This window comes from Bombina bombina, chromosome 7, assembly GCF_027579735.1.
Source record: "Bombina bombina isolate aBomBom1 chromosome 7, aBomBom1.pri, whole genome shotgun sequence".
Taxonomy (NCBI): domain Eukaryota; kingdom Metazoa; phylum Chordata; class Amphibia; order Anura; family Bombinatoridae; genus Bombina; species Bombina bombina.
This window is the reverse complement of record NC_069505.1, coordinates 520763062-520777363: the sequence shown is the minus strand read 5'-3', so window position 1 is coordinate 520777363 and position 14302 is coordinate 520763062. Positions and strand designations below refer to the sequence as shown.

Here is a 14302-nt window from a genome sequence, read left to right as displayed (position 1 = left end):
AAAGTAGAATTTTGTGACGTAAGCTTCGATCCGCCGGACTCAGTCCGACACAGATCGATTCTTACATCCCTCCAGATGTTCCGCACACAACATCTCACTACTTTTGCTAGTTATCAAAAAACTAGCAGGTACGCTCGGCACTTTTACGGCCCAGCGTACCTGGTTTTCAATCCGCCACCCCTGGAGGCGGCAGATCCCATAGGAATCAATGGGAGTCTGACCATAGCGAAAGTACAAGTTCGCTGCTGACAGACATCCCATTGATTCCTATGGGAGATGTCTGCACCTAACACCCTAACATGTACCCCGAGTCTAAACACCACTAATCTGTCCCCCCTACACCGCCGCAACTAAATAAAGTTATTACCCCCTAAACCGCCGCTCCCGGAGCCCACCGCAAGCTACTCTATACATATTAACCCCTAAACCGCCGCTCCCGGAGCCCACCGCAACTATAATAAATGTATTAACCCCTAAACCGCCGCTCCCTGAACCCGCCGCAACCTATATTAAATGTATTAACCCCTATCCTGCCCCCCCTACACCGTCGCCACCTATAATAAATTTATTAACCCCTAATCTTCCCCCCCTACACCGTCGCCACCTATAATAAATTTAATAACCCCTAATCTGCCTCCCCTACACCGTCGCCCCCTATAATAAATTTATTAACCCCTATCCTGCCCCCCACTACGCCGCCGCCACTGTAATAAAATTATTAACCCCTAAACCTAAGTCTAACACTAACCCTAACACCCCCCTTACTTAAATATTAATTAAATAAATCTAAATCATATTTTTATTATTAACTAAATGAATCCTATTTAAAACTAAATACTTACCTATAAAATAAACCCTAATATAGCTACAATATAAATAATAATTATATTCTAGCTATTTTAGGATTTATTTATTTTTTACAGGTACCTTTCAATTTATTTTAAATAGGTACAATAGCTATTAAATAGTTATTAACTATTTAATAGCTTACCTAGCTAAAATAAACAGAAATTTACCTGTAAAATAAATCCTAACCTAAGTTACAATTACACCTAACACTACACTATACTTTAATAAATTATTCCTATTTAAAACTAAATACTTACCTGTAAAATAAACCCTAATATAGCTACAATATAAATAATAATTATATTGTAGCTATCTTAGGATTTATATTTATTTTACAGGTAACTTTGTATTTATTTTAGCTAGTTAGAATAGTTATGAAATAGTTATTAACTATTTAATAACTACCTAGCTAAAAGAAATACAAAATTACCTGTAAAATAAATCCTAACCTAAGTTACAATTAAACCTAACACTACACTATCATTAAATTAATTAAATAAACTACCTACAAATAACTACAATTAAATACAATTACATAAACTAACTAAAGTACAAAAAATAAAAAAAGCTAAGTTACAAAAAATAAAAAAATAAGTTACAAACATGTTAAAAATATTACAACAATTTTAAGCTACTTACACCTAATCTAAGCCCCCTAATAAAATAACAAACCCCCCAAAATAAAAAAATGCCCTACCATATTCTAAATTAAATAAAGTTCAAAGCTCTTTTACCTTACCAGCCCTTAAAAGGGCCATTTGTGGGGGCATGCCCCAAAGAAAACAGCTCTTTTGCCTGTAAAAGAAAAATACAACCCCCCCCAACATTAAAACCCACCACCCACATACCCCTAATCTAACCCAAACCCCCCTTACAAAAACCTAACACTAATCCCCTGAAGATCATCCTACCTTGTCTTCACTCAGCTGAGCAGCGATGGAACCGAAGTGGACATCCGGAGCGGAAGAAGTTAATCCTCCAAGCGGCGCTGAAGAAATCTTCCATCCGATGAAGTCATCATCCAGGTGGCGCTGAAGAAAAGTCTTCGATCCGGCCGATGTCATCTTCAAAGAGGCGCTGAAGAGGTCTTCTATCCGGGCGAAGTCATCTTCCAAGCCGGGTCTTGAATCTTCCTTCCGCCGACGCGGAACCTCCTTCTTCACCGACGGACTACGACGAATGACGGCTCCTTTAAGGGACGTCATCCAAGATGGCGTCCCCTCAATTCCGATTGGCTGATAGGATTCTATCAGCCAATCGGAATTAAGGTAGGAAAATCAGCCAATCAGATTCAAGTTCAATCCGATTGGCTGATCCAATCAGCCAATCAGATTGAGCTCGCATTCTATTGGCTGATCGGAACAGCCAATAGAATGCGAGCTCAATCTGATTGGCTGTTTCCATCAGCCAATCAGATTTGTCCTACCTTAATTCCGATTGGCTGATAGAATCCTATCAGCCAAGCGGAATTGAGGGGACGCCATCTTGGATGACGTCCCTTAAAGGAGCCGTCATTCGTCGTAGTCCGTCGGTGAAGAAGGAGGTTCCGCGTCGGCGGAAGGAAGATTCAAGACCCGGCTTGGAAGATGACATCGCCCGGATAGAAGACCTCTTCAGCGCCTCTTTGAAGATGACATCGGCCGGATCGAAGACTTTTCTTCAGCGCCGCCTGGATGATGACTTCATCGGATGGAAGATTTCTTCAGCGCCGCTTGGAGGATTAACTTCTTCCGCTCCGGATGTCCACTTCGGTTCCATCACTGCTCGGCTGAGTGAAGACAAGGTAGGATGATCTTCAGGGGATTAGTGTTAGGTTTTTGTAAGGGGGGTTTGGGTTAGATTAGGGGTATGTGGGTGGTGGGTTTTAATGTTGGGGGGGGTTGTATTTTTCTTTTACAGGCAAAAGAGCTGTTTTCTTTGGGGCATGCCCCCACAAATGGCCCTTTTAAGGGCTGGTAAGGTAAAAGAGCTTTGAACTTTATTTAATTTAGAATAGGGTAGGGCATTTTTTTTATTTTGGGGGGGTTTGTTATTTTATTAGGGGCTTAGATTAGGTGTAAGTAGCTTAAAATTGTTGTAATATTTTTAACATGTTTGTAACTTATTTTTTAATTTTTTGTACTTTAGTTAGTTTATGTAATTGTATTTAATTGTAGTTATTTGTAGGTAGTTTATTTAATTAATTTAATGATAGTGTAGTGTTAGGTTTAATTGTAACTTAGGTTAGGATTTATTTTACAGGTAATTTTGTATTTCTTTTAGCTAGGTAGTTATTAAATAGTTAATAACTATTTAATAACTATTCTAACTAGCTAAAATAAATACAAAGTTACCTGTAAAATAAATATAAATCCTAAGATAGCTACAATATAATTATTATTTATATTGTAGCTATATTAGGGTTTATTTTACAGGTAAGTATTTAGTTTTAAATAGGAATAATTTATTAAAGTATAGTGTAGTGTTAGGTGTAATTGTAACTTAGGTTAGGATTTATTTTACAGGTAAATTTCAGTTTATTTTAGCTAGGTAAGCTATTAAATAGTTAATAACTATTTAATAGCTATTGTACCTATTTAAAATAAATTGAAAGGTACCTGTAAAATAAAAATAAATCCTAAGATAGCTAGAATATAATTATTATTTATATTGTAGCTATATTAGGGTTTATTTTATAGGTAAGTATTTAGTTTTAAATAAGATTAATTTAGTTAATAATAAAAATATGATTTAGATTTATTTAATTAATATTTAAGTAAGGGGGGTGTTAGGGTTAGTGTTAGACTAAGGTTTAGGGGTTAATAATTTTATTACAGTGGCGGCGGCGTAGTGGGGGGCAGGATAGGGGTTAATAAATTTATTATAGGGGGCGACGGTGTAGGGGAGGCAGATTAGGGGTTAATAAATTTATTATAGGGGGCGACGGTGTAGGGGAGGCAGATTAGGGGTTAATAAATGTATTATAGGTGACGACGGTGTAGGGGGGGCAGGATAGGGGTTAATAGGTTTAATATAGGTTGCGGCAGGTTCAGGGAGCGGCGGTTTAGGGGTTAAACTATTTATTTAGTTGCGGAGAGGTGCGGGATCAGCAGGATAGGGGTTAATAACTTTATTATAGAGGGCGACGGTGTAGGGGGGGCAGCATAGGGGTTACTAGGTATACTGTAGGTGGCAGCGGTGTCCGGGAGTGGCGGTTTAGGGGTTAATACATTTATAAGAGTTGCGGCGGGGTCTAGGAGCGGCGGTTTAGGGGTTAATACATTTATCAGAGTTGCGGCGGGGTCTAGGAGCGGCGGTTTAGGGGTTAATACATTTATCAGAGTTGCGGCGGGGTCTAGGAGCGGCGGTTTATGGGGTTAATACATTTATCAGAGTTGCGGTGGGGTCTAGGAGCGGCGGTTTAGGGGTTAATACATTTATCAGAGTTGCGGCGGGGTCTAGGAGCGGCGGTTTAGGGGTTAGTAACTTTATTGAGTTGCGGGGGGCTCCGGGGGCGCCGGTATAGGGATAGAACAGTGTAGTTTAGTGTGAGTGCTTAGTGACAGGCTAGCAATAAAGCTGGGAAAAAGCCGAAGGGCAGCGAGATCGGATGAGTGATAACTCTCACAGTCCGCTGCTCATCGCCCCGCGGCTTTTTGACAGCTTTTTTTGATAACTTAGGCGTATTTTTTCAGGTCCGCGGCGGCGATGTGAGGCGAGCTTAGGCGGGCGTATTGGGCCGGCGAAGTCAGAAAAGTAGACGGCTTGATAACTACCCCCCACAGAGAGAGAGAGAGAGAGAGAGAGAAAGAGAGAGAAAGAAAGAAAGAGAGGGAGAGAGAAATAGAGAGAAAGAGACAGAGAGGGGGAGGGTGAAGTAAACAAAAGCTTACATATATTGCCTAAAAATATTAATCCAAACCTCCCTGGGAGAAAGTGAAACAAACACAATTTTTAGATGTATTTTACAGCAAAATAAATATATTGCAATAATATTTCACTTGCAATAATGAAACATTTTATATGTTGAAATGCCAAGTTTGATGTTCCTTTATATAAGACAATTCTCTCTAATTCCTATGTTATCATATGGAGCTGACTAACTAAGTTTTGAAGTCACCTCAATCAAGTCATGTGTCTCACTGGAGCATGAGTTTTTCAGCAAGCCGGAAAGAAGTCTTTAATGTGAGGTATTTAGTGCACTCAAGCCAGTAGCGGCCCTTCTCAACAGAGGGCCCTGGTGGAAGATTTTTTTTTTTGGCCCCCCAAAGGTAATTCAGTAGAAAGCAAAAGTATTAATATCCATTCTGCTCTGTATAATGATTTTGAAGGTAGATAAATAGATATACAGACAGATAGGTAGATAGATAGTTGGACCTACAACTGCCCTAATAAAAGACACACCTATGTATAGACTGGCTGTGATGGGCCCCCTCCAGCTTTTGGGCCCTGGTGCGACTGCACCTGATGCACTAATGGTAGTTCCGCCCCTGACTCAAGCTATCTGACATCCTGATGTTAGCTCTCCCTAGACTAGAGTGATAAAATATTACTTTTACCGTGTAATATAAGTACAAAAGCTCTAATGATTTAACTCAAGCAATCTTGGTGAACAATAGAACTAATATTTTTGCACTTTACTTCTAAACCTGGCATAATTGCGTAAATGTTCATGCAGATAGGCATATGTTGTAAATACACCCAGTTGAACTAACATAGAATAAATTAATATCTCTCAATATCACCAATTATGATAGTATAGTAAATATACATGTTAAAGTGTTGGTATAAAAACAGATCCAAAATGTTAGTAATATTTTAGATGAAGTTTCATTCATCAGTTGTAACAAAGATGTGCAATAACTTACTTTTTAATATAGATATGTAATTCAAATACCCCGCGCTCCGCCGCCCACTTCAAAAGTCAACTTTTCTGTGAGCTTAAGGTTTAAATTGTTGACCAATCAGCGCTCTCCTCACATGGCACTTTTGATGTAGCTAATATTGCTGATTTGAGAATGATTCAAATCATTATCTCACAGCAAAATTTAATTTTGAAGTGGGCAGCAGAAGGCGTGGTATTTGAATTTCATATTTATATTAAAAAGTAAGTTATAGCGCATCTTTATTACAACGGATGACGTAAACTCCATCTAAAATATCACTAACATTCCGGATCTTTATAAAGGGGAACGTTAACCATCACTTTAAAGTAATTTGCAGAATAAAAACTTAGTCTTACACAAGTAAAATGGTTATTTCTGGAAACGATTGTATTCCCTATGGGGTACTGTAATTACTAGCAGAAAAGAAATGTTGCAACAAGAACTCTTTTGGACAGGCTCAACAGTAAATTTCCTAATGAGATAAATGTGGATGTGTATTTTTCATGCTTATTTGATGTAAGCATTATGTTCTTGTTTTACAGTAATTATGGTTAATAACAGTGAGCTATTACATATTAGTTCAATATGTCTCAATATAATGGGTGTCATCTTTTATACTGCATAGATTAGGAATATATAGCCTAAGGTTCAGAAGTCACAATGATTTTCGTCATCTGTCTTTGCTTTACCATAAGGTATAATTAGTGTAATACACCAAACACATAGGTTTCATAGCATAGTCAGGGTCGTCTTTAATATTGACTGGACCCTGGGCAAAAAAATGTTCTTGGGCCCCCCACCCCATGCAATTTCGCTCTCCACCCCAACATTCCAAAAAAACAACTAAATCAATTTATTTTATAAAAAAAAATAATTATTATTAGCCCAGCAGTGGATCATCCACTGCTGGGCTAATCATTTTTAAAAAAAATGAAATAAATTGCAATATGTGAAATTGGACCTAAGCAGTGCTAATAAGTAAATAAATATATAAATTCCTCCACTATAGATTCATTTAATATCCTTTTGAATGTGATTCTGTTGTGAGGTTAGCTGGTTAAAGAGATTTAGGGCAGCCAACAGGAGCAAAGCAAGGTAAAGACTGAGGAGGAAGCATGGAGGTGCATACAAATATAAGTTTACTGACTGGAACAGCAGAACTACTATGGGAAGCTGTAAAATATGAGACAGAGAGAAAACAAAAACTATAAAAATAAATCTTACATTAATGTGTGAAGTATCAGCATGACACTATACATAAGCCACAGCAACACATGTCCCTTCTTTGCTAGGAACAAGTTCCCTCTCGCCCTGTACTAGACAATGCTGCATGAGGAGGGGCGTGTGTGTGCACTCACTTATTCTTCCCACTGACACCTTTCTACAAAGCACTGTTCCCCTAACTTCAGTTAGTTGATCTTAGGTCCACAGCAGAAAGAGCAGGGCTAAGGGGACCAGCAGACTGGATGCTGTCTGCCCAAGGCTGCATGGATACAGTGTGAGACAAGTCACACAGCCTCAAGAAAGAAGAGAGCAGTGTGTGCAGCTGCACAGATGCTCAAATCCTCACGTGCCTGCCGCTCCAGCTTTCTGCAGCATGCGCCTACAGTCAACCCTACCCAGAAACTATCCCTACCATCAGAGCAGTTACCTGGTAACCCCAGCAGGAGTTAGGGCTTAGCATTCAGTGCTGCACAGTGCACATCTAAAACAGCACATGGCAATAGCTTGGCATGTCACATGACACCGGCACGGTCTGGCACAGTTTCTCACAAATAAATATAAGCAGAACAGTCTTGTGTGTGTTCCCCATGTCACATCAGCAGTCTGACTCTTGGGCCCCTCAACAAAGACTGGGCCCTGGGCAGCTGCCCCTTTTGCCCTGTGTTAAAGACGGCCCTGAGCATAGTGTGTTAAGGACATACAATATATAAATAGACATGATACCCAAATGCTGAAAGGGATACTGAACCTAAATTGTTTCTTTCATGATTCAACTTTCTAATTTACTCCTCTCCTATTATCAATTTTTCTTCGTTCTCTTGGTATTAAAAAAGCGGGAATGTATAAGCTTACGAGCTGGCCCATTGCTGATTGGTGGCTAAATGCAGCCACCAATCAGCAAGCGCTATCCAGGGTGCTGAACTAAAAATGGGCCGGCTCCTATGCTTACATTCCTGCATTTTCAAATAAAGATACCAAGAGAATGGAACAAAAATGATAATAGGAGTAAATAACAAACGCCTAGATTCCGAGTTTTGCGATAAACAGGGTGTGAAACTAACGCCAAAAACAAAGTTGCGTTATTTCACACTCCATAGCGCTGCCATTACGAGTTACTGAAAAGCCTCCTTGTGCATCCGATATGGTGGGGTTAAGCTCCATACCGCACAAAAGCCAAGAGCTGATTTGACGTCAATGGGGAGAGAGTGTTAGAAAAAAACACCTGAAGTGCGGAATGAAAAATCTCCGTAATACAAACCCATTGATCGCTATGGGGAAAAAAAAGTTACGTTTAAACTTAACACCCTAACACAAACCCCTAGTCTAAACACCCAATAATCTGCCGCCCCCGACATCACCGATACTAATAAAAGTTATTAACCCCTATTATGCCGCTCCCCAACATCGCCAACACTAATAAAAGTTATTAACCCCTATTCCACCGCTCCCTGACATCACCGCCACTAAATAAAATGATTAACCCCTAAACCTCCCATATCGCCGCTAATAAATAAACCTATTAACCCATAAACCTCAGGCCCCCCACATCGCTGCCACTAAATAAACCTATGAACCCCTAAACCGCCAGCCCCCCACATCGCAAAACACTAAATTAAACTATTAACCCCTAAACCTAACACCCCCCTAACTTTAAATTAAAATTACAATATAGCTATATTTAAATAAATAAAAACTTACCTATGAAATAAAAATAAACCTAACATTAAACTATAAATTGACCTAACCTTACTATTCCAATAAAATAAAAAAAATACTACCAATTAAAAAAATCTAAAATCTAACACTACGAAAAAAATAAAAAAATCTAAAATTACAAAAAATAATAAACACTAAACTACAAAAATAAAAAACACTAAGCTTACAAAAAAAACACTAAGCTTACAAAAATTAATAAACGTAATTATCAAAAATAAAAACAATTACACCTAATCTAATAGCCCTATAAAAATAAAAAAGCCCCCACAAAATAAAAACACCCCCTAACCTACAATAAAACTACCAATACCACTTAAAAGGGCCTTTTGTAGGGCACTGTAAAAAAAATACTAAGTCCCCCCAACAGTAAAACCCACCACCCAACCAATCCCCCAAAATAAAAAAACCTAACTCTGAAAAAAAAATTAAGTTACCCATTGCCCCTAAAGGGGCATTTGTATGGGAATTGCCCTTAAAAGGGCATTCAGCTCTTTTTCACTGCTCTTAAACGGGCATTCAGTTCTTTTACAAGGGAATATAATGGTCTTTGAAGGATTGACTTTTCTGATTCTTCATTAAGTGTTAATCGTTTCTTGTTTCAGATGCCATATATACACCTTTGCAGTTACAGTTCATTCATTTCCCTATTTTCTGACTTTTAGCAAGATCCTGTGACATATGGTGTTTGTCATATCCAAAGCCTCTCCTGAATCAGTTAATACATTTGAATATATATTAACTGAAGGTTTCAGACGCTAAACTATCTTTTCACTTGTGTTGGATTGCAACGCTACAATTATATAATCCAATACAATTGATACAAACTTACATATTAATAACAATTAGCCTCTTAGGGAAAAATACAGGAACCCCGACACATCCGTGACAGGCGGTTTAAGGGTTAATAGGTTTATTTAGTGGCGGCGATGTGGAAGGCCGGAGGTTTAGGGGTTAATAATTTTATTTAGTGGTGGCGATGTGGAAGGCCAGAGGTATAGGGGTTAATAACTTTATTATAGTGTTGGCGATGTCGGGGAGCGGCGGTTTAGGGGTTAATATATTTAAATAGTGTTGGTGATGTGGGTGGGCAGCAGATTAGGGGTCAATAGTTTTAATATAGTGTTTTCGATGCGGGGGGTGGTGGTTTAGGGGTTAATAGGTAGTTTCTGGGTGTTAGTATACTTTGTAACAGTTTAGTTATGAGTTTTGTGAAATATTTTTGTTTCGCAAAATCCATAACTACTGGTCTCAGATGGCAGTATGGATTGTGTCTGTATAGGCTGCAACGCAAGCATTTTAGCCGGACCACAGAACCTGTAATACCGGCGCTATGAAAATCCCACACAAAAATGTCATTTTTTTGAGTGCGGAATGGACTTTGCGTTACAGGCTAAAATGCTTGCGGTATAGCTATACCGACACGACTCATAATATGCGTTCCTGGCCATTCCAGCGTAATGGCCATTTTTTCAGCCTTAAAAGCCGTAAAACACAGTAACGCACAACTCGTAATCTAGGTGAAAGTTTCTTAAAATTGCATGCTCTATCTGAATCATGAATGAAAAAATTTGGGTTCAGTATCCCTTGAAATAGATATCTGTAAAAACCTGAAAATCTCTATGTAAAAAAGAGATATTTTACCTCAAAGCTTCCTGAGTAGTCACATCCCACTGTAAAGGGACTTTAAACAGCCAATCAAGATGCTAGTCCCTCAACTTGCAAGGGAATGCGCATCAGCAATATGCAAGCACAGTCAATTTATTTCCCTTCTCAGTTTAATCCATTGCACCTTATGACATATTTACTATGTCGCACAGTACTTTGCCCAGCATACTGTGTTGATATAGTACCTATGTCCAGAACAGGAGGCACATTTTGCTGTCCAAGCTGTAAGCTTAGACAGCTGGATCTGCCATCAGGGGGCAAAAGGCTTCCTAATCATATGAAGCCAGATCACTGATTGTTACAGAGTCACTCTCTGTAACGATCCTCTGTTGGTGCTGAGTGGGAAGCAATACTGGGAAAAGGGAAGCAATACTGGGTCTTTACTATGCACGTTATATGAAATAGTCACCTTTGCCTCATTCATGCCTTTGGTTGTAAAACTGAGGCTTAAAGCTTGATGAGAGTTATGGAAAAGTGACTAACAGACGCCAAGAGAAATTTGAGAAAAAGGAAACTTACCCACACAAGTCCCATTTTCTCGGTTAAATCCTTTGGGGCACGCGAGTTCTTGTGACGTTCCATGCACATCATTCCCTGCAAACACAGATAATAAAATCATTCTATTGACAGTGACATGTTTATGGGTGAGTGAATCCCTGCAAAAGACCAAAGTGTACTAATGACAGTGACAGGTTTATAGGCTCAGCCCCTGCTAGGACTAGGGTTGCCACCCGTCCCTTAAAATACAGAACACTTATAAGTTACACATGCTGCAGGGAGGAATATCAATAGTGCTGTCCAGAAACACAATACATGTTCCTCCCTGCACACCCTGAGGCATGTGTAACTCATAAGTGTCAAGGAAAACATGGCTGAGGTGGCAACCCTAGCTAGGACTAAAGTGTACTAATGACAGTGACATGTTTATGTGCTCAGTCCCTGCTAGGACTAAAGTGTACTAATGACAGTGACATGTTTATGTGCTCAGTACCTGCTAGGACTAAAGTGTACTAATGACAGTGATATGTTTATGTGCTCAGTCCCTGCTAGGACTAAAGTGTACTAATGACAGTGACATGTTTATGTGCTCAGTACCTGCTAGGACTAAAGTGTACTAATGACAGTGACATGTTTATGGGCTCAGTCCCTGCTAGGACTAAAGTGTACTAATGACAGTGACATGTTTATGTGCTCAGTCCCTGCTAGGTCTAAAGTGTACTAATGACAGTGACATGTTTATTGGCTCAGTCCCTGCTAGGGCTAAAGTGTACTAATGACAGTGACATGTTTATGTGCTCAGTCCCTGCTAGAACTAAAGTGTACTAATGACAGACAGTGACATGTTTATGTGCTCAGTCCCTGCTAGGGCTAAAGTCCACTAATGACAGTGACATGTTTATGTGCTCAGTCCCTGCTAGGACTAAAGTGTACTAATGACAGTGACATGTGTATGGGCTTAGTCCCTGCTAGGACTAAAGTGTACTAATGACAGTGACATGTTTATGTGCTCAGTCCCTGCTAGGACTAAAGTGTACTAATGACAGTGACATGTTTATGTGCTCAGTACCTGCTAGGACTAAAGTGTACTAATGACAGTGACATGCTTATGTGCTCAGTACCTGCTAGGACTAAAGTGTACTAATTACAGTGACATGTTTATGTGCTCAGTCCCTGCTAGAACTAAAGTGTACTAATAACAGTGATATGTTTATGTGCTCAGTCCCTGCTAGGACTAAAGTGTACTAATGACAGTGACATATTTATGGGCTCAGTCCCTGCTAGGACTAAAGTGTACTAATGACAGTGACATGTTTATGTGCTCAGTACCTGCTAGGACTAAAGTGTACTAATGACAGCGACATGTTTATAGGTTCAGTCCCTGCTAGGACTAAAGTGTACTAATGACAGTGACATGTTTATAGGCTCAATCCCTGCTAGGACTAAAGTGCACTAATGACAGTGACATGTTTATGTGCTCAGTACCTGCTAAGACTAAAGTGTACTAATGACAGTGACATGTTTATGTGCTCAGTCCCTGCTAGGACTAAAGTGTACTAATGACCGTAACATGTTTATGTGCTCAGTCCCTGCTAGGACTAAAGTGTACTAATGACAGTGACATGTTTATGTGCTCAGTCCCTGCTAGTACTAAAGTGTACTAATGACAGTGACATGTTTATGTGCTCAATCCCTGCTAGGTCTAAATTGTACTAATGACAGTGACATGTTTATGTGCTCAGTCCCTACTAGGACTAAAGTGCACTAATGACAGTGACATGTTTATGGGCTCAGTCTCTGCTAGGATTAACGTGTACTAATGACAGTGACATGTTTATGTGCTCAGCCCCTGCTAGGACTAAAGTGTACTAATGACAGCGACATGTTTATAGGTTCAGTCCCTGCTAGGACTAAAGTGTACTAATGACAGTGACATGTTTATGTGCTCAGTCCCTGCTAGGACTAAAGTGTACTAATGACAGCGACATGTTTATAGGTTCAGTCCCTGCTAGGACTAAAGTGTACTAATGACAGTGACATGTTTATGTGCTCAATCCCTGCTAGGACTAAAGTGTACTAATGACAGTGACATGTTTATGTGCTCAGTACCTGCTAGGATTAAAGTGTACTAATAACAGTGACATCCCACTGTAAAGGGACTTTAAACAGCCAATCAAGATGCTAGTCCCTCAACTTGCAAGGGAATGCGCATCAGCAATATGCAAGCACAGTCAATTTATTTCCCTTCTCAGTTTAATCCATTGCACCTTATGACATATTTACTATGTCGCAGTGACATGTTTATGTGCTCAGTACCTGCTAGGACTAAAGTGTACTAATGACAGTGACATGTTTATGTGCTCAGTCCCTGCTAGGACTAAAGTGTACTAATGACAGTGACATATTTATGGGCTCAGTCCCTGCTAGGACTAAAGTGTACTAATGACAGTGACATGTTTATGTGCTCAGTACCTGCTAGGACTAAAGTGTACTAATGACAGCGACATGTTTATAGGTTCAGTCCCTGCTAGGACTAAAGTGTACTAATGACAGTGACATGTTTATAGGCTCAATCCCTGCTAGGACTAAAGTGCACTAATGACAGTGACATGTTTATGTGCTCAGTACCTGCTAAGACTAAAGTGTACTAATGACAGTGACATGTTTATGTGCTCAGTCCCTGCTAGGACTAAAGTGTACTAATGACCGTAACATGTTTATGTGCTCAGTCCCTGCTAGGACTAAAGTGTACTAATGACAGTGACATGTTTATGTGCTCAGTCCCTGCTAGTACTAAAGTGTACTAATGACAGTGACATGTTTATGTGCTCAATCCCTGCTAGGTCTAAATTGTACTAATGACAGTGACATGTTTATGTGCTCAGTCCCTACTAGGACTAAAGTGCACTAATGACAGTGACATGTTTATGGGCTCAGTCTCTGCTAGGATTAACGTGTACTAATGACAGTGACATGTTTATGTGCTCAGCCCCTGCTAGGACTAAAGTGTACTAATGACAGCAACATGTTTATAGGTTCAGTCCCTGCTAGGACTAAAGTGTACTAATGACAGTGACATGTTTATGTGCTCAGTCCCTGCTAGGACTAAAGTGTACTAATGACAGCGACATGTTTATAGGTTCAGTCCCTGCTAGGACTAAAGTGTACTAATGACAGTGACATGTTTATGTGCTCAATCCCTGCTAGGACTAAAGTGTACTAATGACAGTGACATGTTTATGTGCTCAGTACCTGCTAGGATTAAAGTGTACTAATAACAGTGACATCCCACTGTAAAGGGACTTTAAACAGCCAATCAAGATGCTAGTCCCTCAACTTGCAAGGGAATGCGCATCAGCAATATGCAAGCACAGTCAATTTATTTCCCTTCTCAGTTTAATCCATTGCACCTTATGACATATTTACTATGTCGCAGTGACATGTTTATGTGCTCAGTACCTGCTAGGACTAAAGTGTACTAATGA

The 14302-nt window shown here is 39.6% G+C and overlaps 1 protein-coding gene across 2 annotated transcripts in view; it reads right to left on the bottom strand.

Annotated features, from left to right (window-relative positions):
- The window catches only part of LTBP4 (latent transforming growth factor beta binding protein 4), a 705095-nt gene that overhangs the window by 518334 nt on the left and 172459 nt on the right, over nt 1–14302 (bottom strand). For both annotated transcript variants that reach the window (XM_053721790.1, XM_053721791.1), the window contains one exon: nt 10839–10913. In XM_053721790.1, the coding sequence (XP_053577765.1) occupies nt 10839–10913 (75 nt within the window). The remainder of the gene's footprint in view (nt 1–10838; nt 10914–14302) is intronic.